At 39.1% G+C, this 26,782-nt stretch overlaps 2 protein-coding genes across 3 annotated transcripts in view; one reads left to right on the top strand and one right to left on the bottom strand.

The window, feature by feature from the left end:
• Positions 1–169: 169 nt before the first annotated feature.
• Positions 170–11,011, bottom strand: LOC5573746. Its single transcript, XM_001654724.2, has 2 exons — positions 10,795–11,011; positions 170–1,799 (listed from the first exon to the last, which is right to left on the bottom strand). Exons 1-2 carry the CDS (start codon positions 10,888–10,890, stop codon positions 426–428), a joined length of 1,470 nt encoding a protein of 489 aa, XP_001654774.2. The 5' UTR covers positions 10,891–11,011; the 3' UTR covers positions 170–425.
• Positions 11,012–12,270: 1,259 nt separating this feature from the next.
• The window catches only part of LOC5573747 (ankyrin repeat, SAM and basic leucine zipper domain-containing protein 1), a 32,703-nt gene continuing 18,191 nt past the window's right edge, over positions 12,271–26,782 (top strand). The window contains exons 1-3 of one of the 2 annotated variants that reach the window (XM_021855660.1): positions 12,271–12,409; positions 12,474–12,719; positions 13,261–14,222. In XM_021855660.1, the coding sequence (XP_021711352.1) occupies positions 12,639–12,719; positions 13,261–14,222 (1,043 nt within the window). In that variant the 5' untranslated portion in view covers positions 12,271–12,409; positions 12,474–12,638. Of the gene's footprint in view, positions 12,720–13,260; positions 14,223–26,782 lie in introns of both variants that reach the window. The other variant, XM_001654725.2, reaches the window with a different exon arrangement.

Genomic DNA, 26,782 nt, shown 5'->3' with positions numbered 1-26,782 from the left:
GAACAACAGCCCTGTAAAGATTATGTTCCAGGTGCACCAGGACCTGGAGAGCGTGCGTTACAGTCGAGGATGGAGATGAACCGATTGAATTGGCGAAATATTTTTGGCGAGGTTTTATCTAGTTGATTGATGTAGAACCAAATTAAAAAATAATAAGTTTGAGGCCTCATTGGTTCACCAGATAGTAAATCTAAAGTTCATGTTAGATATTATATTATTATTTTTCTATAAGAAAATTTGCAGCCCGAGGCTGGTTCTAGATATTATATCTATAATAGGTGTACCTATTATGTGCGAAAAACATATCGACCAAAAAATAAAGAGATGGTTATGATACGTATTGTGCACATGGCTTTCACATTACAAATTGCACTAAAAGATCTACTCAAATTTTTCGTACCTATTATCGATGACAACGGTTCCCTTTATTCCAACAAGTCACACAACGACTCCATGCTGTGTATCCTGCGGGGTGGTGTTTGCGCCCACTGGGGAACCCGCGTCGGAGAAGATCCGGCCGAGCGGAAACCCACAGGCGGGAAATTTTGGTGCTGCATTTTCGGTTCCCCCGGATGAATGTGCATGAGCAGATTTTCAAACGAGGGTAACGACGAATGATCCGGGGCGCTGGAAGTGTCCTCCTGGGATGTTACCGATTCGGAGCTCGCATCGCCTTCAGACTTAACTGGGGAGGGAACCGTTTCCGGTGCGTCTTCCTGTTCCGATTCCGAAGTGCTGTACTCGAACCGGTGATCGTTGAGGACGGCTTCCGAAAGGGACATGTATCTGTGGGTCTTTCGGTAGCTCCGGTGTGACTCTATGGGACGTTTTGTGGAATGTTTCGGGGGTGATGCAGGGGGCGGAGTAGTGGCAGGAAGTGGCTTTGGCTGTCGATTCTTCATACTTCTTTCGATGAAGTTGAGCATATTTTCCACCCTTCGGTTACACGACGGCTTCACTTCCGGTTCTGGAGACGCGACTGCCTTCGGACGCATACTGTTGATGGATTCAATGAACTCTAGAGGTTTCAAGTTCCGCTTTTTCGGTACTTTTTCCGATGAGGATCCCCCACTGGTCAAATGTGTCCGCCGGGCATGCTTTGAGCGGCGCAACGGAGAATGTTTCTTAGGTTTAATCTTTGGAGGGCTAGGAATTTCTGCACCAGGCAGGGGAGGAACTTTGAACGTTACATCGCTGGGAACCGCAGTTTCTTTGAACATCTGTAAACATCGTTTAAGCTGACGGCCCGGTTTGGACTTGGATTCCACTACGCGGACAGGACTTGCCAGAACCGGTTTCGATGTCTTCTCCGTTGACGATTGATTGAGATCCTGGAGGATGTCATCTATGAAGCCGGTGTCGAAATCCTGCACCAGGTTTTTGTAGCTGAGCGAAGGACTGTCGAAAATGTTCAGCGATGCGTTTTTGGCAGGACTCTCTTCAGACGCCCTGTTGGAATTACTTGAACTGCGCTCCGGGGAGAAGAAATTGAAGCCGAAATCTATGAGCGAACTTTCGTTCATCGATGGAAGTTGCCCTGGCGGATGTTTCACAGGAGATAAAGCATTATTCGGGAACGATTGCCCAACGAAATCTTCCAAAGCGGGAGGCGTTTCTTCGGCGGACGTATAAACGTAAACCGTATTGTCGGTGTAGTTTTTGAACTTGAAGTTCTGGAATGGGTACATGCAGTTTGGCGCCTCACATTTATAAATAGCCTCCTGCAGGTTTACGTACATGTACCGCACGTTGCTCGATTGACTGCGCGCCAAACAATTGGGACAAGGCTCAGTGTCTTCCTGTAAGATATAAGATGGGATGGTCTTATTAGTGACAAACCTTAATAAAAAGTTATAACATAATATTCAGGATTCAAAATCAGCTAATTTTCCTTATTTTTGCGTTTTAAAAATTGCATATGTTTCGTGTGCCGAGTACACTATCATTCTATTTTTTTAAAACTGAATAAAGCTTTAGTACCATGTTATGTTTTATTTATCGCAGCAGTTTAGATTTAATATTGATACTACTTCAGCGCCAATTAATGAAAAATATAGTATTTATCCAATTTGCTAACTCTGTATGTTGGTTATTCATAGTAATTTCTGAAAAAAAAACTTCTATGGAATACCTATATAATTCAGGCATCTCATAAAGAAAACTCTATAAATACTTTAAAATTCCAAAGCACATACAGTGAACGTTCGATTCTGGTAACACGTCCAAAAATTTCATGTTGCCAAATCTGTGCCAAAATCAAACGGTCTTTTTAGGGTGCATTTTTCTAACAAAATTTATTGTGAATTGAATTAAAAAGTCATCCTATAAACTTCAGGTATCAGAAGGCCAGCTCAAGAGGCACGTTCCCCGCCATTTGGGAGATTCGTACCATCGCCATATTCAGCCTATTTCATCATCAACCCGATGGGAGAGGAAAGCAATTTCAAAAGAATTGCTCAAGTACAGTGCATGGGCTGGTTTTAGCGGGCCGTCGTTGGTGCGTCCTCCCTGCATTCCCTGACTTACCTTCCCAGTGGATCTGTTTTCAGATTTCCCCCTTGTAAAAAAACAAAAAAAGAGTCCATTGATTTGCTTTAAAACAACGAGCTACTGAGGTGTTTGCATACAGCTTCGACAAAAATGTAATGAATTGGGTTCATTTCATTTATTTAGTTAACATCTAAACAGATAACACTGAATCAACAATTTCACGCCACAATACTCGGTTCGTGGCCGCATCTCTCCATCCTCGGTTCTGCCCCACGCTCTCCAAATCGATACGCACTTGATCCGCCCACCTAGCTTGCTGCGCTCTTGTACCTAGCTTGCTGCGCTTCTTGTACCGACCGGATCCGACGCGAACACCATCTTTGTCCGACATTCGTGCAACATGCCCTGCCTATCATATCCTTCCAGCTTTGGCCACCTTCTGGATACTGGGTTCGCCGTAGAGTTGGGCGACCTCGTGGCACCGCCAAAGATTGTCCTAAGCACCCGACGTTCGAAGACTCCAAATGCTTGCAGGTCCTCCTGGAGCATCGTCCACGTTTCATGCCCGTAGAGGACTACCAGCCTTATGAGCGTTTTGTACATGGTACATTTGATGCGGGCGTGAATCTTTTGTGACCGCAGCTTCTTCTGGAGGCCACTTCCACTGATGATGCGCCTCCGTATTTCACGGCTAACGTTATTGTCAGCCGTTAGCAAGGATCCAAGGTAGACGAGCTCGTCGACCACCTCGAACGTAACCCCGTCTATCGTAACACTGCTACCTAGGCGAGATCGGCCCCACCAGCTAGCATGTACTTTGTCTTGAACGCATTCACCACCAGTCCAACTTTTGCTGCCTTGCGTTTCAGGCGGGTGTACAGGTCTGCCACCTTTTCAAATGTGCGGCCGAAAATATCCATATCATCCACGAAGCAAACAAATTGACTGGATCTCGTAAAAATCGTACCCCGGCTGTTGAGCCCTGCTCTCCGCATAACACCTTTTAGCGCAATATTGAACAACAGGCACGAAAGTCCATCACCTTGTCGTAGTCCCCGGTGGGATCCAAACGAACTGGAATGTTCGCCTGAAACCTTCACACAATTTTGCACACCCTTCATCGTCGCTCTTATCAGTCTCGTGAGCTTCCCGGGAAAGCTGTTCTCGTCCATGATTTTCCATAGCTCTACGCGATCGATACTATCGTATGCCGCCTTGAAATCGATGAAAAGGTGATGCGCTGGGACCTGGTATTCACGACATTTTTGGAGGATTTGCCGTACAGTAAAGATCTGGTCCGTTGTCGATCGGCCGTCAACGAAGCCGGCTAGATAACTTCCCACGAACACGTTCACTACAGGTGACAAACGACGGAAGATGATCTGGGATAATACTTTGTAGGCCGCATTAAGAATGGTGATCGCTCGAAAGTTCTCACAATCTAACTTGTCGCCTATCTTGTAGATGGGGCATATTATTCCTTCCTTCCACTCCTCCGGTAACTGTTCTGTTTCCCAGATTGTGCCTATCAGCCGGTGCAGACAAATGGCCAGCCTCTCCGGGCCCATCTCTATGAGTTCAGCTACGATACCATCCTTACCAGCAGCTTTATTGCTCTTGAGCTGATGAATGGCATCCTTAACCTCCCTCAAAGTGGGGGCTGGTTGGTTTCCATCCTCCGCAGTACTGACGATGGCATTTCCTCCGTTGTTCCGTCCTTCATTGCCTGTGCTTTCAGCGCCATTCAGGTGCTCGTCGAAGTGCTGCTTCCACCTTTCGATCACCTCACGCTCGTCCGTCAAAATGCTCCAATCCTTATCCCTGCACATCTCGGCTCGCGGCACGAAGCGTGTTTCTTGAGACCGGCACAGCTGTTCCATCTCCTCGCATTCCGTCTCCTCCATGCGGCGTTTTTTCTCCCGAAAGAGGCGAGTGCTGTTAACGTTCCACGTTCTGTCGAAACCCTTGCTGCAGCATGACCACCCGCGCTGCATTCTTCTCCTCCAGAATCTGCCTACATTCCTCGTTCCGTCGACTCCGTCCCACGTATCCGACGTTGCTCTCAGCTGCATTGTTGATGGCTGTCTTCACTATTCTCCAGCAGTTCTCAAGAGGGGCTTCATCCAGCCCTCCCCCTTTTCCGGTAATGCAGCCTCGAGGTGCTGCGCGTACGCAGTTGGGACATCCGGTTGCTTAAGCCGATCTATGTCATACCGGGGCGGCCGTGGGTACCGTACGTTGTTAACGACGGAGAGTTTTGGGCGTAGTTTAACCATCACCAGATAGTGGTCAGAGTCGATGTTAGCGCCACGATAGGTCCTGACGATAATGTCGGAGAAGTACCGTATAGAAGGCTGTGCTGGAAGTAGGTGCTACGAATGGCCATATTCTTGGAGGCGGCGAAATCAATTAGTCTTAAGCCGTTTTCGTTCGTCAGCCGGTGGGCGCTAAACTTTCCAATCGTCGTTTTGAACTCCTCCTCCTGGCCAACCTGAGTGTTTAGATCTCCTATGATGATTTTGACGTCGTGACTAGGGCAGCTTTCGTACTCGCGTTCGAGCTGCGCGTCAAAAGCGTCTTTATCATCATCAGTGCTTCCGGAATGAGGGCTGTGCACGTTTATTATGCTGAAGTTGAAGAACCGACCTTTGAGCCTCAACTTGCACATTCTCTCATTGATCGGCCACCACCCGATCACGCACCTCTGCATATCACCCATCACTATAAAAGCTGTTCCCAGCTCGTGTGTGTCGCCGCAGCTCTTTTAGATGGTATGGTTAGGGCCCATTCACAAATTTCATAACGCTAGAGGGGGTGGGTGGGTGTTCTCGTTATGTTGCAGCTCATACAAAATTAGTAAAATATTCTTACAAAAGCCGTTACGAAGGGGTGGGTGGGTGTCAAAAATGGTCATTTTTGGCGTTATGAAATTTGTGAATCAACCCTTAAGCTAAGTATGCTGTTCCGCTCAAGAAAAGTAAAAATTTCTGCCTAAGAAATGATCAAGAAATTTTCTACAGTGAGCTCCATTTGAATTGACATTTCTTTTGAACTGCGTACTGCGATCAAAGAAAAATGCTTATCTTGAGCATTTCTTGCAAGAAATTTCCCACGCATCGAGATAGGCGATTACTTTTCTGTTGAAGTGCATACTTCGCTTTAACGAAAAAAAGAGGGAACATTCAAAAATCGAGTGTCACTAAGAACCCCTCTCTATCATGAAATTATCATCTTCCGCTTGCGAACGTGTGATTGAAAAATCTTAGCAATTGAGTACAAAACATGAAGATAATGCCTTAACAAACCTTCCCGTCGTGGAAGTCACCCGTAAAATAGCTCTACTTCTTTTATATCACTGATCAAAAAATGTAAACAAACTGCCCCCAGAGTATTGCCATAATTGGGCTCTCATACACTCCTTGTACCAGTTATCGACATAGTGGAAATAATTAAGGGGGGTCTGTAGCCTTGAGGTTACGCTTTCGCTTCATAAGCGGAAGGTCATGGGTACGATTCCCAGCCCCTCCACAAAAAACCCGTCCAGCCACCAGAAGACGCCTCACGGAGGACCGTGCTTTGGGGAGCACATCCATCTTCCGTCAGTATCAGATGGTGACTGAGACAAACTGACCCTCTTCGCAGGCAGCTTGCCTCACTAACAGCAGAGCTCTCTCCTACCTGCTCGGTGTGAGAGTAAAAGAGTAGGAGAGAGTGAAACTAGATGTAAATATAGATAAGTTGAAAATAGATCTGTATCGGTAAAGAAGCTACAGATCAACTGAGTCCGGCACAGTAGTGACCACAAGCACGGAATGCCTTAAAAAAAAGTAAAGTGGGAATAACACGATTTCCAGCTTAAAACAGTAGATTTGATTGCTCACCAGCTAAATTTATTAATTTGTTCTCACTAGGCAACATACATTTATCGGTTGAAGCAGATTTTCCGCATAAAACATACATTTTATGTAATAAATGACGTAGCATTTTTCACTGATTTTTTACACCCTTCTCCCCCTTCGTAGCATTTAGTCGCAAATGCTGATACCTCCCCTTGGAAAATAGGTAGCATATCATGAAATATTCTTACACAACTCATAGTGAAACAATGAAAAAATAAAAATGTTCTTTCATTGAATTACCGAATGATTTAGACAACTTAATGATAGGACAGTTAACAAATTAAGGATAGCACTGGAATTTGTTGTCCTCTTTATTATATAGTCTGTTCCATCAAGAGCATTGATATATCAAAACAAATTGTTGAGTTGGCTGAGTGGAGATCTCCTGCAACATTGAACGTGCTGAATAAATATCTTGTGTTACTATAATAACGTCAATAGTTGCCTAAATGAGCATATTATATTCTTTTGAGGAAATAAAGCTCCAACTGAAAAAATGAATTAAACTAAAACGGTTGGTTCTTTGTCTTGTTAACAAATGGAAAAGCAATACTTTCCTAGTCGATAAAGCATTGATTTTTACTTAACTTATTAAACTATTAATTTGTTTATCTATCTATATAAATAAAAATGGAATAGTGTTTGTATGTCACGAAATGGCTTGAGCTATCGGATTTTGACAATTCTTTCATAGTTATGATCCTGAAGTGTTCCAACGTATTTGTGCATACTAAAAGCAAAAGATATTTAACGGGAAAGTTAAAAAAAACAGGAGAGAACGGGATTTCAATTTTGCAGGGGGCGTTTCATGGTGTTTTGCAACAGCCTACTTGATGGCAAGACGAAGTTTGCCGGGACCACTAGTTTATAAATAAAATAGTTTGGACAATAATACAACATAATAATTACATAAGTATTTAAAGCTTCATAAAATCTATTTTATTGTCAACAAAATAAGAAATTTCTAAGAAAATTTTTAATCTTTTCATGTTAATGATTTGAAGCTGAATCATAATTTTATAACTTAAGTTTAATAGGGAGTCGATGCCGGTTATGGATCCTTTGCGTATTATGGTCTCCCTACAGAAATACATAAAATTAACACTCAAAGCAACTATATTCCTATGAAAATCCACCGGAGGAACTACGATTACATTGTTAGTCAGCAGTTTCAGGCAAAATATTTGGTTTGAGACGCATAAATACAGATATTTGAACAGTTTTGTAAATGAAACCACACAAGAGGGTCCATAATACGCATTTCCAGGTGGGTCCATAATAGGCTCGTCGGCAGCGAGCCGGATTACATGGGAATCAAATGGAGGGTCCATAATACGCAACGTCAAATTTGTAAACAATCCTATTATGGACCCCGGGAGGGTCCATACTAGGCATTCGGACAACAGTTTTTCAAATGCATATTTCGCTGGAAAAATCGAATGATTTTGTATGTTTCATAGACGTACTATGAAGTAAAGACATTGAATTTGTTGTTAGACTCCACAAAACGTATATTCGTCTGAGATATCATTGCGGAAAAGCGTCTAGAATGAATTTCAGCTACTAAGGGGTCCATTACTAGCATTGAAACCCTAATTCAGACAAAAAAGTTTGATAAAAAACTGTATGTCATTATTTTCAGCGCTGCTCTTTTTACCGAAATTATTTGAAATGCTACGTCCACAAGTTTTTTTTTTCTTTTTTTTTCCTTGTCTGTAGAGCCTTCTACCCACTGCGTCCAATAATTAGGAATATTGTGGTATGACCCATATTTAATTTTGTGCTCATCAAATATCCTTTAACAATTGAGATGTGGTGGACAATGGTTGATGGAGCACGTTATCCCAACTAGGCTCAACTCGTTTTATAAAGTTTATTACCCTGTTTGGATTGCATTGCCAAACTTCGGAGGGCTCTAATAACCCTTTTCCAAATATTGACAACCTTTGATTGAACAATGCTCCACAGCTGCAAAGCAAGTGTTCAGCGGTTTCGTTTTCGTTCAAACAAAATCGACATTCTGAGAATTTGATTTTTCCAATCTTGTAAAGGTAATACCTGCTCGGGCAGTGACCAGTCATCAGACCGGTTATTACCCTGGTATTATTTTTATTAAGATTTAACATGGCCCGGGCTTTTGACAGACTGGGTCTAATAAATCTTTTCGCTTGCTTGGCTGTATCCGTGGCATTCAAATTAGTTTCTACCATGGACATTTCCCAAGATCTTAGTTTCATCCTAAGAGTACTCTCAGGAACTCCACAAAATGGTTCAGGGCCGACGAAGCTCGAAGCTGCACCCTGTCTTGCTAGATTGTCGGCGATTTCATTCCCTTCAATACCACAATGGCCGGGAACGTCCACAAGTTGGGACACCACCCTCCCGCTCGTCACTCATCGTCACAACTTCGTGAAGACCCACCTCCCCCCTAAAATGCTACGTCATTTATGGACGACCCCTAAGTGGTGTCCTTTAGCAAACTGCTAAGAAGGTGATCTATGTGTGAGTCAAAATTTTCTAATGTTCATTTTTCGAAGCTTATTGCACGAATGTTCTTATCAAGGTTTAGTTATCATCAAAAACAAATAGGTTTATCATTCCTGTGAATACTAGCCCTCATATTCTAGTGAAACAATAAGAAAAACCTCTTTTTGTTCCCACTATTGCCATAATTGGTACTTCTACCCTACGATTTGTTAGACTATACGGAGTTATTGACAGTTAAGATTTTTCTAAGCCGTTCATTAGATCTCTGTTGAATTTTATTTGAATAAGGTAGGTAATTGGGTTCTTTAGTGATGAAAAATTTACGATTTTTTGTAGCTTGATCGAAAGAGCAAATTTTTCTAAGTGTGACACGATTTTATTGCGCTTTAATATCCTAATTTTGGTATAGTAAATGATTAAAAAAAAAACATTCCGTCGACTCAATGACATTTCAATTTACATGACAGCTCGTCCCGAAGTAAAATTTGCCGAGTGATTCAAACGTGTTTCAAAAATAGTTCCAGGGCTCGTAAAATTATGATACATTGGATTCTGGCTAAGTTTTTTACGTAGAATCAGAATAATATGTGAAAAACATGATACCGTAAAACGGGGTAACTTTGATAATGCGGGTAACTTTGATAGTGCGTAACCCACCGCATACTAAACGATATATCATAATTTCTGTTAATCAGTTAAGCAAAACGAATGCAAAACTAAAGAATATTAGTATGACACTTCATGTAAGAGCGGTTTTCATTTGAATCAAGAACATTTTAGGCTTTTTATACGAATTTAAAAAATATACACAATTTTAACATTTTCGAAACGCTTACAAACAATCTGTTCTACGATCACTATTTGATGTAGTTTTGAATAGTTGGCCACTTATCTTTGATAGCCTAGTTATCATAGAACTTGAATACGGTCTCAAATCTCTTAGCGAAAAGCATTTTCACAAACTGGGACCATTTCTGTAATCTAAGTCAGAAATTTCCATATACTGTTAAACGCCTAGAGGTATGCAATGCCCTACAAATGTTCGCTATTCATTCAATTTTGTTCGAATCATACTCCATTATCAAAGTTACCCCAAAACAGAAAACCAACTTTCGATTATATGAAAAATTATATATCCAATCAAAATCAATCTTTTGCCAATTTATCGACTGTAATCGATAGCTAGGATGCCAGTACTTGTTTTAAAAATATAAATTGTAAATCTTTGAAACAGCATGCAAAAATATTCAAGTTTTCTTCGAAAAAACTATCAAAGTTACCCCGTTTTACGGTACCCCTAAACAAGCCAACTGGCTTGTTTAGGGGTTTCCTGTTTTTTACATATTCGGATTTCTACGTTAACAACTGAGCCAGAATCCAAAGTTTCATAATATTTTTTAAAAGACGTTTGAATTTAGTATGGAAATCGCGTTTGAATCATCCCTCGGCAAATTTTACTTCGGTACGAGCTGTCATTATGCAAATAGAAATGTCATTGAGTCGACGGAATGAAAACTTTTTTAATCATTTACTATATCAAAATTAGGATATTAAAGCACAATAATAACGTGTTACACTCAGAAAAATATGCTCTTTCGATCAAGCTACAAAAAACTGTGAATTTGTCATCACTAAACAACCCAGTTGAAACCAAGATTGATTGAATACCTTCTAGATACCTTGGTTGAAACCAACTGCTTTTCAAACATTATTTTTTATACTTTCTGATAGATTTCCAGCGCTAACATTGTCTTTCGTATAGACTAAAATTACTTAGAATAAAACTGTTTTACAGGTTTTACATTCCGAGATAATAAGGCTCCGGGATATAGTCTACCCAGTCTCCCCTACAGGAACCGGACGAGATTTCAGCACAAACGAGACTCGGAATCCTGCATTATGGTGAATTGCAACTTACCTGAGTAGGGTCCTCGTTGATGTAGATTTTTCGAATCTTGACCGTTCTCGCGGCCGAAGTTTTGTTCGCGATTAAATACGCAAAATAATCCATCATTAATATAATGCAGAGTTAGAAGAAAAACGCGCCCACGACCATTATTTTCTGTACACAAAAATCTCTTGGTCTTGGTCTTGGAAACGTGCTTTTGTAAACAAATTAACGGCGTCGTTATTTGACAGATAATCCGCTTCTCCCTTCAGAAACTTGAGATTACATTTTCACTTCACGCTAAAAAGCATTCACACTAGTTAGTAAGGGCGCACACAAATTTAACGGGGCGAACAGGTCTGTGCCAGCTGTCAAGGAGAGTCTTGTTTTCGATTCGTGTTTACATCTTTGTTCCGATTTTCATTCCACACTCTGAGAAGTAATCATGTTCAAGTCATTACCAAAAACATATAGCTTTTTTCCATAATGCTTTTCACATAACTCTTATTTACAAATCGTATAGATAGAGTTCATTATGGAAATCACATACCTTTCAAGCATAAGGACGATGGATATGGAATCCAATGGAAGTTGGTATCATAGACAAAATCATATACATTTCGTCCAAAACTAATATAGATAATAATTGATTCTTTAATAAAACTGAAATGGTTTTCAAATGGCATTTACTACAAGATTATTTGAAATAAATTTTCAAAAATAAAAATACGTTCAAGTACTACATTTTAAAATTATTTATTTAAGATAATATTAGAATAACCGAAAAAGATTTATTAGTTGGAATGGTTTGAGAAGGGCCAAGTACTTCTCCAGTCTTCAATTTTTTTATCATTCGGGTATTTGGATCCACTACCTGCAAAGCCATCTCACAGTAACTACTGGAACTTGAACAAAAGGGATTTTTGTTGTAGCATGGTCGGTATATAAATCTAAAACAATAAAACCATGTTAACACAATTTAAGCTCAAAACTAACTGCCGAATAAAATAACTCACCTACATCTATAGATATCGTCGAGCAGAACTTCATCAAGTTCTCAGTTGTATGGAATTAGAAGCTCAATTCTTCAACGAGAAGTAAATAATGGTTCCACATTCTAAAATATATACATAAAACTATATAATTATTGAAAAACTGATATTTACCCGCTTACCTTAAAAAACTTACCTTTCGTCGCAAATCCTTTATCTGCTAGCGAAATATATGCAGTGGCCGCCATCGTGTCACTAAATATAAACACAGATTTTTTTCACAATAGAAAATCATATACCATGTATCTGATTTTTCAATGATTCAATGGATAAACGATGTCCAATAAGTTATATGTGAAATTCCAACGATTTCCATATTGTTATTATTTAAACCTCATTGGACCTTCATATAGTCTTTATTGGGTGTTGATGAAACCTATCAAATATGAATTCTGATGCGTGTATATGATTTTCCAGATAAATATAATCGGATTAATTGGCTCAGTGTAGGATATTTTTCACATTATACAATCATACACCATTTATCTGATTTTGTGATAATCGGCCAGACAATTAATATCCAATATGTTTTATGTGAAGATCAAATTGCTTTCATATGAATAATATTCAACCTTTATTGGATCCTCATATAGGTATTAATGGATAACTATGAAATCTATTGAATTACGATTCCGGTATGGATATATGATTTTTCAGATAAATGCAATCGGATTAGTTGGTTCAGTGCAAGTGCGGAAAATGAAGTAAACAGATGGGAAATTGTTGAAAATAATTTTAATTTTGGAGCGGTAATCAAAAGTTTAATGCAAAATAGAGTTGAACAGTTTGCAAAAACGTGCATTTAAATAAAATTTCCACAATATGTTTCGGCCGGCCGGATTCTACTCCGACTCGGAGGGAGATTCCGACTTCGATTATGACTTTTGCTACAACAGCACAGAGGTATGTTATTTAGATATTTTGGCCAGGGTGGCCACATACTCGGGAAAATCGGGAATTGGGAATCCATAGGAAAAAGTAGGGAGTATCTAGGGTTACCATCTGTCCTGATTTAGCAGGACATGTCCTGATAACCTTTTTCGGCTGAAATTGTTTAACAAAAGTACGTGAAACGTCCTGATTTTCTCAACTTATCAGATGGTATTTCTAGGAGTATCATTTTCAATCGGGAATTGAAAATCATAGGGATAAAAACCGTCAGATTTGGGGGGCGGTCACGGCCCCTGCGAATTGAAGGTTGAAGGATCATATAGCTTTATTCCATAGTGTTTTTCTTACAACATTTATTAAAATTATATACCTAACATGAAAAGTTCAAAGCTTTGTAAACATGTTTCAAAACAGGTTTCGACATTTCTGTCGATGTGAATCGATAGAGGATTTGCTATAGCACACAAAAATGCGGAGATTTCTACACTGATTCTCTGTGGTCACTCTGTTTGGCCTTTTGATTCCATTAGAATTACAATCTTGCGTATTTCAGACGAAAAAAGATGCCACTCGGACGGAGTACTCGCCGCCGGTGATGGTGGAAAGTAACGACGATCTCCTGTACAAAGCTGTCAACGAAGCAAACCTGGACGAGGTGAAGCGGGTTCTGGACCTGGATCCCTATCTACTGACCTGCTGTCTGCGGCAGGGTTGGCCACTGCTCCTGCTGGCTTGCAACGAGGCCCGGTTCGACATAGTGAAGTACCTGCTGGAGGTGAGGCGGCTGGACGTGAATCAAGCGTATGGCCTAAGTACCGCCCTGATGATGACCTGCGCTTCCAAATGCAACCAGGAAGATGTGCTGCGGGTGGCGGAGTTGTTGCTGGAGTTCGGGGCTGTGATTAACTGTAAGGACTCGTATGGGATGACCCCCCTGATGTTTGCCATCGTGAACGATCACCCGGAAGTGGTTCGACTGATCATTGATCAGACTTCGCTGGAAGCGACCGACAATGAAGGACTGACGGCGTTGTTCCATGCCGTTAACAATCGACGGGTGGAAATGGTGCAGATGCTGCTGAAGGCCGGCGCCATGGTGGACATTGTCAACCGGAGAGGATACACTCCGAAGCAGGAAGCGGAGTTCAGAGGGTACCAAGAAATAGCCGATCTGTTCCCAAGTGCGAAGAACTGCTTCGAAATTCCTTTCAAATACCTGGGCTATGCTCGCTACCAAGATATAACTCAGGGAAACGCGGAAAGCGATCTGCCCGGCTATTACCAGGAGATAGGACTACTTCTGTACGGCATGTACAGTGATCAGCATTTGGCGGTGTTTGCAAAGGAGGATTTCGATCTGTTGCGGTTTCTGACGCTCACCGATGACGATTTGAAGAGTTTGGAGTTTAAGTTACCCTTCGAGCGGAAGAAAATTCTGTTCGGCCTGATGAAGTTTCACCGGCAGATCTGGAGCAAGCGCAGTATGAAGAAGTTTTCCCAGGGGCATCGATATGAGTGAGTAGAACTTAAAATACCTTCTTCGAAACTTATATAAGCTTTTGCGGGTCCGTCCATAAGCTTCGTAGGGCGAATATTGGCAATCTCCTTTATTTGTGACTGATAGAATAGTTGCGTAATTGGAAACTCCATGAAAAATTCATGGACTATCTTCGTCAAACATTTTAGCTGAAATCATGTTTTGGTTTTGTCAGGAATAGGTACGTCAAAGATCTAAAAATCTCTGAATCAATCGTAATCCCTGTGAGAATTGCTGAAGGAATCTATAAAGGAGTTTCTGGATTTATTTTTTTAGATAAATTCCTGGAGGGATTCCATCCATCTCTAAAGCTATTTTATAGCCTCCTGTAATTATAACAAGTTTTTTGTAAAGATTCGTCAATGATTTTTTGAGGAAATTCCATCAGAAATTATACGAAAAAAGTTGATCAGAAGCTCTTACTAAAACAAATATTTGTTCAACGCTGTATCAATCCAAGTCGAATATTTGACATATGTACTGATAGCTTATCGTTTCTCATTGTCTTCGAATTCGATCGTAAAATTTGAACCCCTTTTTGTCTGCGACTGAGTACTTCTCTTCAATGAAGTCAGTAAAAATTTGTTTTTCGGTAACAGTTTCTTCATCACCATTTTTGTTCTCGCTCGAAAAAAATTCTATTCACTCTTCTATCTGCGGTTCAAGCACGTTAGCTACAGCTAGTTCTCGAAGAAATTCATGCAAAGATTTCCCAATACAATCACTCCGAAATTGCTCCAGGAATCAAAACAAGGGTTCGTCCACAACTTTCTCCTACATTCTCATGAAATTCTTTCAAGGTATCGTCAAAGAATACATCCAAGATTGTTCTCCAAAATTTCCCTAATGATTTTATGGGGTGTGATTTGTGAGCACCCCTATTGCAGTGGTTTATGATCACCCCCTGTCGCAGCGCTTCACGAACATTCGAGGCAGAGTGGATAATGAAAAGTGGAGACATCTGTGGCGCCATTCATGTTGCGCCAACCAAAGAGAAGAGAATCACGTTTAGACTTGTTTAGAGGAAATAAATGTGCTTATTCTGCGCGGCGTGTGAGTCGAGACGACTTGCTCTCACCGCGAGTGACGTGAAACGACTAATGTTAATCAAATGGTAGCGAGTCGACAATTGTCACCTCATTCGACACGTCTTACCTCACACGCCGCGCAGAATAAGCACAATTACTCGTCTCACCTCACTCGAGGTGAGAGCGACTCGTCTCGACTCACACACCGCGCAGAATAAGCACGAAAGTAGTTGTAGATTCAATTCGGTTTATTTCATTCATAATCGCTTCCGTCCACCACAGTTGGTGACCCCGACGTGATTTCGCGGATAAGTTAACGCGTCAGTGAAAAATCTCGTTGGAATCCGGTTTCTGTTTCGACCGGTTCAGTTTCTGGTAATGTTATCTAACTTCCGCCGATTTTTCGCCATGACAGATAACGAAGTTCAAAACGTTGCGTCGCAAGCTGCCGTTGTTACCGTGAAGCTTCCAGAATTCTGGAAAACGGATCCAGATATGTGGTTCGCCCAGGCGGAAGCGCAATTTGTCCTTGCGAATTGTGCTTATTCTGCGCGGCGTGTGAGTCGAGACGAGTCGCACATCAAATTCTGAGTGTTCGCCCAAAATATGAGCTCATTCGGATGAAAACTGAGACTGCACAAGCCCTTCAAAGTTTATATGGGAATTACTATGGGAAAAGCAATCAGTTCATTCAATCGGTCATAGTTTTTGCCCATGTGCTCTTAGGGATTAGAACTACGTTGATACTGTGAAATACATTCATCAGCTACAACTTTGCCGAAAACCGTTTTCAAATCGGACTCCTCAGTAATTAGTTATTGATTTATATCCAGCCACAAATTCTACAGCAGTGCCCATTTAACTTCTGAACAGGCAACATTGCTGCACCTGGCGTGCTATCTTTCGCGCACAAATCATGGCTACTATGTTTTACTGCATATATCCAGTGATGCCTGCAGAACAGTCCAATAATTATAACCAAAGTTTTACAACTCATTCAAAAATCAATAACTAATTACTGAGTAGTCCGATTTGAAAATGGTCTTCGGCAAAGTTGTAGCTGATTATTGTATCTCACAGTATCATCGTAGTTCTAATCTCCAAGAGCACGTGGACAAACACTATGACCGATTGAATGAATTGGTTGCTTTTCCCATAGTAATTCCAATATATACTTTGAAGTGCTTGTGCAGTCTCAATTTTCATCCGAATGAGCTCAAATTTTGGGAGGACACTCTGAATTTGATCTGGAATCGAATGAGCGGTGTGGAGCAAAAACGATTTTTTGAACCACTCTAATATATATAGAAAGCGTTGTGTTTGGATGGGCATCTAGTTCTTCCGAAAGAGGTGCACTTTGCGAAAAAGGACCACGTGATTATTGAGCTAAAATCGAATTCAGGTTAACTTCTGCGTTCATGAATCCTCTCATGGCGTAGTGGTAACGCGCCCCAACTAGAGATCGGGGAGTCGTGAGTTCGATTCTCACTGAGAAGACGTGTAACTTTTTCGCAAATCTTCACATCAATTTGTCCATCTAATCCAATTGCAAATTATATGTAATGTTTAGCTTTTCGGTAGTTGATAAAATAATACCTAATAATTAATAAGTAGAATGTAGCTTCATTGTAGTAATAAACGGAATAAAAACAATCTTCTATACTTGACAAGGTTTTGAAGATAATCAATGAGTGAAAGAACTACCTATTAGAAAAGCCACATCAGCTAAGGCTATACATATACAAATGTTGGTTATAGGGTCATGGCGAGCATTCGGTATGTATGTCTATGACTGATTCTTATCTAATAGGGGCACTAGAAGACCACGCGGACAATTTCGAAACAAATTATTTTTATACATCGGTCTTATGATCCGAAAGGCTCAGCTATGCTGTAATGTCATTTTTTAAGCTATTAATTAATGCTGTTTAATTGTTTATTATTCTAACAAAACTACATAATTACTCATTACTAATCACTGTTCCTATATTCTCTCTTTCTCACCTTCTTATCTGTTGCATGATTATGATCATTACTAATATAATGCATGAGCATGCACAATAAGAATAATTTCAGAATTGTAAGCAGTCAATGGATAACTGGATATAATAGCTTCGAAAAGAGTGCTCAAAACAGAATAATTCTGGTCAGGGAAGTATTAACATCATGAGTAAGTAACACATTTCATTTTAATAATATCAAATATTTTTTATATAAATCAGCATCGCCAATCAGTGAACGGAATTATAATTTTATATCTGTACATGATAAAAACAGATAAAGTTTGTAAAGTTGTCACCTTCGATTGAATTGCGTTCTTTATAGTAAGGTTCAATCATTATCAAAAGCTCCTAAAGCGTCGCATCGTGCCATCAGCAGTTCTTAGTATCACTCTCATATTGTTATTACTTTGTTGTTCATTAAATTTCTATAAAGCAATCAGCTCATTCTTTCTTACTTGTAGAATTGTTTGGAATTTTAATAAAATCAAAGCAATCTTCAAAACTCAAATTAACTTGCTCTCAGCACATTTACATTTTGCAGCATTAATCGCATTACTGTGTCAAGTCTTCTCCAATTTCCTATACCCTACCCCAACCCTTCCTATCATTTCCGATGGTGTTCAAGTGGTCCGCATAGACTATTACGGCCATTACCTATCCCTGCCCCCGGCTTTGGACTGACTTGCGCTCTCATTGCCCCACCAAACGCTGCAAAATGAAAATGAAAATGAAATTTTACATAAAAATCAATTTCAGTATACAGGTATGTTCCGTTTTTATCAACACGATCGGCAATTTTCAGTTGACAAAAACGAAATAATTTTCTTAGACAAAATATTTTACAAATTTGAATATAAAATTGCAGTTTTGTTAGGAAAATATACATTTTTATCATATTAATGCACAGCATTGATGTTCAGGAGCTGTGAGGAGCATTTAGATTGCTCATTCTTCTAGGTTCGTAATGAAAATTGATTGGAGATTCCCGTCAATCAATATGATTAAGTAATAAATCATAAAAGTTTTAGTTTTCCTGGTTAAAATGTCAATAAATGTAACATAGAATATTAAAACGATAATTATATAAATGTCAATTGCACCATAAGGTGCGTCATATTTGTAAAAATAACTACAAGGAAGTGGGCTAAGATTTCAAGAAAGGTTGAATAAGAAACAACATCTTTTTCTAATGAGAATGAACATCCTTCTGCTGCTTCTTCTTTATGGCATTTCATCCCAAATGAGAAAGAGTCTTCTTCTCATCTTAGTGTTCTCATAATCACTTCCGCAGTTGCCAACTGAGAGCTTTTTTGACAATTAAGTGGCTATCAAGTGTGGAGTTGCGCAAGTTTTGCAAACTGAAATGAATATTTACGGTTTCCTGTGCTTTGAGTTGCCAAAATCTTATTAATAAAATGATTGTGGTGATCTTTCTTCTAAAGATATTTCTACCAAATTTGACAGGGATGCACTAATCGTCAATCTAGAACAACGTCACCATCGCCTTTTAGCTTTACGTTAGATCACGAATAGACTGGCAATGAACTAACCTAAAGTTCTAGTTTTTCGTTGAGTGAAAATAATATTAAATAGTAGCGCTCCCATCAAACTTCGTTTTGCCATCAAGTAGGCTGCTGAAAAATGACATGCAATGTCCCATACAATACAACAGATTAGTTTTCAGTTGTTTTTCCAGTTATTCCAGATATTTTTACAAATCGCTTCCTTCACTCAAACACGTCGGAACAATTGACGAATGCAGCAGTGAAATAATCATGTAAATCTATTAGCCCGTTAAGCCATTTCGTGACATAGAAACACCATACAATTTTTATTTATACACATAAAAATTCTTCAAAACAAAAAAATTGTGCAAATTCTAGAACAAGCATCACCAAATTAGAGGTTTTTGGTAAAAAAAAACTTTTGCACAGTTTTATGAATAAGCGTATTGGACTGTTGGACTCCTAATTAACCCATATCCGCCCAGCGTCCTAAAAATAGGACAGAAGCCCCGAACGCCCAGCGTCCTATAAATAGGACAGTACTTGTTGTGCAAATATCTTGAAAATAAAGAGGTTCAGGAGAAAACTGTCTTCTGCAAAGTTGATCACAGGACTGCTGACTTCCACTTGGTAACAATTTTAATTCAGAATTAACTCACCAGGTGGCGCACAGACGCCAACAAATGTCGCATTTATAAGCAACATATGAAATAACTTTCTAGCGTACAAATATTTGCATCGTATATATCTCAGTCCAGCGATGAGATACAAAATTGGTGTCTTCGACAAAGTTGAACAGCTAACTAATACCAATTCACATAGAACCTTATAAATTCGGAAAACACTCCCAAGATGGCGCTAGTGAGCCAAAACTTTATTTGCTTATATCTTAGCCCAGTTATGAGATACAAAAATGGTGTCTTCGACAAAGTTGAACAACTAAATAATACCAATTCGCATAGAACCTTATAAATTTGGAAAACACTGCCAAGATGGCGCTAGTGAGCCAAAACTTTATTTGCTTATATCTTAGCCCAGTTATGAGATACAAAAATGGTGTCTTCGACAAAGTTGAACTACTAAATAATACCAATTCGCATAGAACCTTATAAATTCGGAAAACACTGCCAAGATGGCGCTAGTGAGCCAAAACTTTATTTGCTTATATCTTAGCCCAGTTATGAGATACAAAAATGGTGTCTTCGACAAAGTTAAACAACTAAATAATACCAATTCGCATAGAACCTTATAAATTCGGAAAACACTCCCAAGATGGCGCTAGTGAGCCAAAACTTTATTTGCTTATATCTCAGCCCAGTTATGAGATACAAAAATGGTGTCTTCGACAAAGTTGAACAACTAATTAATACCAATTCGCATAGAACCTTATAAATTCGGAAAACACTGCCAAGATGGCGCTAGTGAGCCAAAACTTTATTTGCTTATATCTTAGCCCAGTTATGAGATACAAAAATGGTGTCTTCGACAAAGTTGAACTACTAAATAATACCTATTCGCATAAAACCTTACAAATTCGGAAAACACTCCCAAGATAGCGCTAGTGAGCCAAAACTTTATTTGCTTATATCTTAGCCCAGTTAGGCGGCATCCACAAATTACGTAATGTTCTAGGGGGAGAGGGCGAGTAGGCTCATGCGTTACGGCTCATACAAAAAATTGAAATTTTCCATACAAAAAGCGTAAAGGTAGGGGGGAGGGGGTCCAAAATTTTCAATTTTAACGTTACGTAATAAATGGACGCTGCCATATGAGATACAAAAATGGTGTCTTCGACAAAGTTGAACAACTAAATAATACCTATTCGCATAGAACCTTATAAATTCGGAAAACACTCCCAAGATGGCGCTAGTGAGCCAAAACTTTATTTGCTTGTATCTTAGTTATGAGATACAAAATTGGTGTCTTCGATAAAGTTGATCAACTAAATGAGAACTATTCGCCTAAAACCTTATTTGTTCGGAAAACACTCAAAAGATGGCGTTAATGGTCGAACATTTTGATTGTTTATATCTCAGTTCAATGATGATATACAACGTTGGTGTCTTCGACAAATGTGTTTAACTGAATGAGATATAGTCACCCGAAAATTTATTAGTTGGGAAAACACTCACTAGATGGCGCTAGTGAGCAGAGATTTTATTTGCTTGTATCTCAGTCCAGTCATAGATACAAAATTGATGTCTTCGACAAAGTTGATCAACTAAATGAGACATATTCGCCTAAAACCTTTTTAGTTCGTAATACACTCAAAAGATGACGCTAGCGATAGAACATTTTGATTGTTTACATCTCAGTTCAGTGGTGAGATACGACATTGGTGTCTTCGACAAATGTGTTCAACTGAATGAGACCTATTCACCTGGAAACTTATTACTTCGGAAATCACCTAAATGGCACTACTGGGCACACATTTTATTCGCCTATATATCAGTCCACTGATTAAATCCAAAGAAAACTATAAACCTAAAACCTTCTTAGTTCGGAAGTCATTCTCATGATTTAAGTCCAGTGATGAAAAATTTGGTATCTTCGAAAACGATGATCAACTAAAGGAGATATTTTCGCAAAAAAACATATTAGCTGGGAATTGCTATTATGTGCGAAACATCAAGGAAACAACCAATAAGAAATTGGTCTGCGTAGACCAAAACAATGGATACTTACTATCGATTCGAGCAACGATCGCTTATTTCGGATGCAATGCTGCTTACATTTTTAGATGAACCTTGACACCATTTAGATCTTTTGATCTTTTGAAGGGAGTGAAGAACGAAAAAACCGACAAATTGACTTATCCATCCATGAACTGAACTCCAAGGGTGAAGGGCGGCTGTCAAATGAGAGTAAAATTGAATAGCCGCCAACCTAAGTCCAGAACTAGTTTTATGACTTAAACGTGGAAAAGTAAATATTATTATTCGCAAAATTACAGGTGATAAATGCGCTTGAAAGATATTGTTTACAAGCAGTCATTTACTACGCGCTACTGCAGTGCGTTGTTGCCAATTTAATCAGAAAATTCTACTTAATTCCCAAAATGAATGTTTTCGAGAAAATTGATTACGCCTTCACCATTGTTTGGTCGTAGTTTTGTATGGTTTTTTACTTTTTAGAACCAGCGACGGGTTGAGGTAGCAGTAAAGAGCCTTCCTTGCTGAACTCACTCGGACCAAGAATTGTGACATTTGAGCGGGCACGCTCCAGTATGCTCCCCAGGTATTCTGGCCAGTTCTAGTGTCAAAAATCTTGAACCGCGTGGATTCGGTTCTATCGGTGAATAAGACTATATGCATCAGTGATGCAGTAACTTCAACGTTATAGCCGAATAATGTTGGCTTCAAATATTCACATCTGTAAAGCATGTAATAGTTGGAGTCCAATATTTGACTGTCATTGGACTGAAGGACTAGCTTTTGATCAGCACTAACGAAATTCTGATATTGCCAAATATATATTTCGATCGCTGTCAGATCCGAACCACATTGTATACTAATAACTTGACCCAGAAAAAATATTTTGATAGTCAGCTGGCAAGTTTTATAGAATCTTTTTGAAGACTATTCTGAAACATCTGTAGGTTTTTTTCTAAATCAAAATATTTGATGTTAGATTTTATTTTGTTTTTGGTTTAAATGGTTTTAGTGTGCATAATTGTACATGTACATGTATGGAAATGTATGTATGTCTGTATCACGCAAAGTTTTGCCATATTCATCCTCCTCAATTTTCCTCTGTTTCATTCTTTTTGTATGGATTACAATTTTGATATGGGTAGTCACGTTTCATTCCTCTTCTGTACGTGACGTAATTTATGAATTACCCCTCACCAGCAGTTTTTTTCCAACTTGTTTACATTGTAATGGGTCGAACTGCATGAAAATATATTTGATTAATCTCGAAAATAAACTTATAGAACAGCTAGATATGGACGACACACTTTCAAGAATTTTTTTGATCCCCACCATAGACTTGAAATTTTTTGGTGAAATAAGGTTTAATTTATGGGAATACGACTATGAATAACAAAAACGGAGCTGAATTCCAATTGTGAGATACCTTGGGCGTTAACGGGTTAATCTTTTAGTCTTCATCTTCATGTGGGGGTGGGGGTTCATGTTTGCACAAAGATCAAGATCCCAGAAAATTTGGGATGTCAACGTGCGTGTCGTTGGAACGTCCAGTATCAACAGTTTATCAAATTGTCAGCCATTCCAGCTTCTTCCTCGATGCAAACTTATTATATGGAGATTCAAAAATTTACTATAGATTGCTTAGTTTTGCTGACCCTCTTCCCGTTCCCATTTGGAATAGGATCTTATCAATGGCTGTTTGCTAAAAATTGTGCAATGCTATTGAGTTTGGGAAATAGAAGATAATATATGACGGGATCTTGCAGTTGCCAAAACATTCTTGAGTTCATTTCAAAGTGTATCCCTTATAAAAAAGAACTGAACATATATGGGATCGTCCATTAATCACGTGAGGAGTTTAGGGGGGGCTTGAGATATCTTACGTGCCATACTAAAAATCATACCATAGGAAAGGGTGTCGAAAAACCGCCAGAATTGTTTTACGTAATTAATGAACAGCCCCTATGTCTAACAAATTTACATAGAAAATTATGTGATGCCATATTATATAAGAGAAATTTATTTTATTTATTTCATGTCGTCAATCAGAAGTAGACCATTTTGTTACAATTTTAAGCTTAATATTATATAGTTTAAAGGAGGAAAGGAGAGGTATCTGCAACTCTCTTAAGCACGTATTCAATTAATCACAAATTCCAGTTGTTGCTAGGACGTGGCCAAAGCAATTCTCGATTGTTGAAGGATGGGTCAATTTTGTCCAACAGACTATGGTAAGTTTGAAAACTCCAATTGATTAGTGAATGAGAAGGAGTCAAACCTTTTTGAATCGATCGCATATGACTTGACCGTGTATCGTAAATGCTCAGCATTAACATGCAAAAGCATTTAAATTGCTTCAAAAATACCGTAAAATGGGGTGTTAAGGGATGAAAAAAAAATACAACTCGAATTTCAAGCAACTTCTAGTATGTCTATAGTTGAACAAAGTACAACCCTACCATTCTCTCGTCGTGTATATCAAAAGCCAAATGCAATTATAAGGATCCCATGACCGATTTCTGAGATAATAATGAAAATGTGTGATTTTTGACGGAAATGCAAAATGGGGTGTTAAGGAATTTGACTTTCGTAAATAAAACCATATTTTTCAAACAGCAAATCATAATCTTTTTGATCAATAACTTTGATGCTTTCATTCAATTTCATAAGTTATGTTCAACCTTAATCAGATAATACATCAATATTATTGAACTTGGAACTCCTGCAAACGCAAACCGTTTCATTTTAACTGCTAAATTTTTCATAGTTATTAATCCTATTTGGGAACTATCAAAACATCATATAATTGTCTTGAAATGATTTTTATACTTATATGCAGCAGGATCATAACCTAAATATTTGCAGTTTACGAATCCTGTAAGCTATACAGAGCAACTTCGTTAATAATCTATAATATAAGGATAATTTCAACAATCTTTTAGTTTTAATAGGGGGAATGATCAATTGCATGCAACCCCCAGTGGCAAGGTCGAAAAAATACTGAAGAAAAGTGCCGCGATGTTTCTCGGAAAGAGCTCAGAAATGACAGAGTCTATGTACAGAGAGTTACGCGAAGAGGCTTCTTTGAATGATTGCTCTCCTTCGTCTTAAAAAAAGCCCCTATTTGTTTTGCTGATCTGCTTAAAGCTGGACGATTTGATTTGGTTTAACTCTTCGCGCAACTTTTCATTTATAGAATCTGAGAAATTACAAAATATTATTAAACAACGGCTAAACTAAAGGAAACAACGGCTGCAAAACCATTTTGCATTTTCAAATAAAAGTAAAAAAAAAACAATGTTTGGGAACTGGTCCTTTTCCTTCCAAGTGAGTGGACTGTTTTAGGGCTTTGCGAGTTAACCGGTGGGAATTCCTGGGCGGACAAGTTCTTCGGTGGATTGGGGACTTGTCTTCCAACAGTCTCGGGTGGGTTTCTCTCCGGTTAATCACTTGGGACACTTCAAATAACGCACATAAACACACTATTTATTCCACAAAAGTTAATTACACAATTATCTGCACATTTATTTGGTGAAACACATTTATTCTAGTACATTTATCTATTTCGCGTCAGGGTAATAAAAATGCTAATCAGCTCCGACCGAGCTAGTTGCCGACGTTAGGAATACTATTCTCTTACAAACTACGTTACACAAAACTATGGAGACACGAAGTAATTATGTTGTTAACTAACTTCCCAAACATTTTACTAGAGATGGGCGAACCGCTCGCGAACGGTTCAAAAGAATTAGTTCTTTGCGGTAAACGAATGAGTCATAGTTTTTTTTTTTTTTTTTTTGAGAACGGTAGTTCAGCAAGAACGGTTTACTGAACGCGAACTGCAAATGAACGAACGCAACAAACGTGGAGAAGAGAACCGTTCTGTATGCATTCTTCGAAGCGAATGAAGAACGCTACACTATGCTGTTGGCATACCTTGCCCTTCCTTTGAGCAACGAATGAAATGTGTTTGTGAGAAAGATGATTGTTTGTCGCTTTGCTTTAATAATTTAATATACTGTTTCGCGACTAAAAATGGATGAACCAACGTGCGAAGTTCGATTTTTGACCAACTTCGTCGCGTCGCGTGACACTTCCCTATAGTGCGCATCTATGCCCTCCGCCGTGTGCATTATGCGCACTATTTAGAATCGAGTTGCGACTCGGCGAAGTTGGTCAAAAATCAAACTCCACACGTTGGTTAACCCATTTTCTAACGCGAAGCAGTATATATTTAATATTTGTTTGGATTAGTTGGATAAGGCTAAATACGGACGGACAAGGTTTGGTGCGCAAAAGTAAGCGCAAGGAATAAGCTTTTTTTCATTTTATAATTTATTTCACAATACATGGGTTCTACTAGTTTCAAAATAATTACATTCCGTCCAATATTATCTAGTCAATATTTTCTAATTGATAATAGAATCATAATTTAGCAGAAAACTCCAGCGTTGACTAAAAAAATCTTTCATGAGTCGTAATAAATACATTGTTTTAAGGGCGAAAATAATAAGATATTTTTTAAGAACGAAAGAACGGTTCAAAAGAACTAGTTCAATATCAAGAACGTAACGAACGATAACTGTTTATTGAAAAGAACTGTTTTGCCCATCTCTACATTTTACCAGTATGTTCGAACAAGTTTTGGAAATAATATCTAGGGCCCAGATAGTATTGGGAGGTAGAGCAGAGCTAATAAAACACAACCAATCAGGTAGAGAGAACGAATTCAACTGTACTTTTATTCAAAGCTCAAATAGAAAGGAAATGGAAAAAGTTCGTGATGTAAAGTCTCCACACGGCAGGATTGCCATGCTATCACTCCTCCTCATCACGTGCTGACCTGAGGCCAGTCCTGTCTCGCAGTATCTCCAGCTTAACACGATTCAACGGCTTAGTCAGAATATCCGCAAGCATATCTTCGGATGGGCAATAGGTCACGTCGATTTGTTCTTGTTCAAAAAGGTCCTTGACAAAATGGTATTTTGTGTCAATATGTTTTGAACGCTTGCCAATAGTTTTTGCTTGACTGAGCTGCTCAATGCAACTCTGATTGTCTTCAAAGATGCAAATGGGCTTTTTCACTAATTCACCAAAATCTTTCATTAATTTTTTCAGCCACATCAGTTCCTGGCAGCATTCCGATAGTGAAATGTATTCCGCCTCGGTTGAAGACAATGCCACGCATGGTTGTTTCCTTGCGCACCAAGAGATGAGTCCACCACCAAAGCGAAACAGATATCCTGAGTTTGACTTCCGATCTAAGACGTTCCCGGCCCAGTCGGCATCAGCAAAGCCTTCAAGATCTCCGGCATCACCGCCCAGTTGAAGCTGCAGTCCACTCGTAGCTT

Source organism: Aedes aegypti, chromosome 3, assembly GCF_002204515.2.
Source record: "Aedes aegypti strain LVP_AGWG chromosome 3, AaegL5.0 Primary Assembly, whole genome shotgun sequence".
NCBI classification, from domain to species: Eukaryota; Metazoa; Arthropoda; class Insecta; order Diptera; family Culicidae; genus Aedes; species Aedes aegypti.
This window is presented reverse-complemented; position numbering and strand designations above follow the sequence as displayed.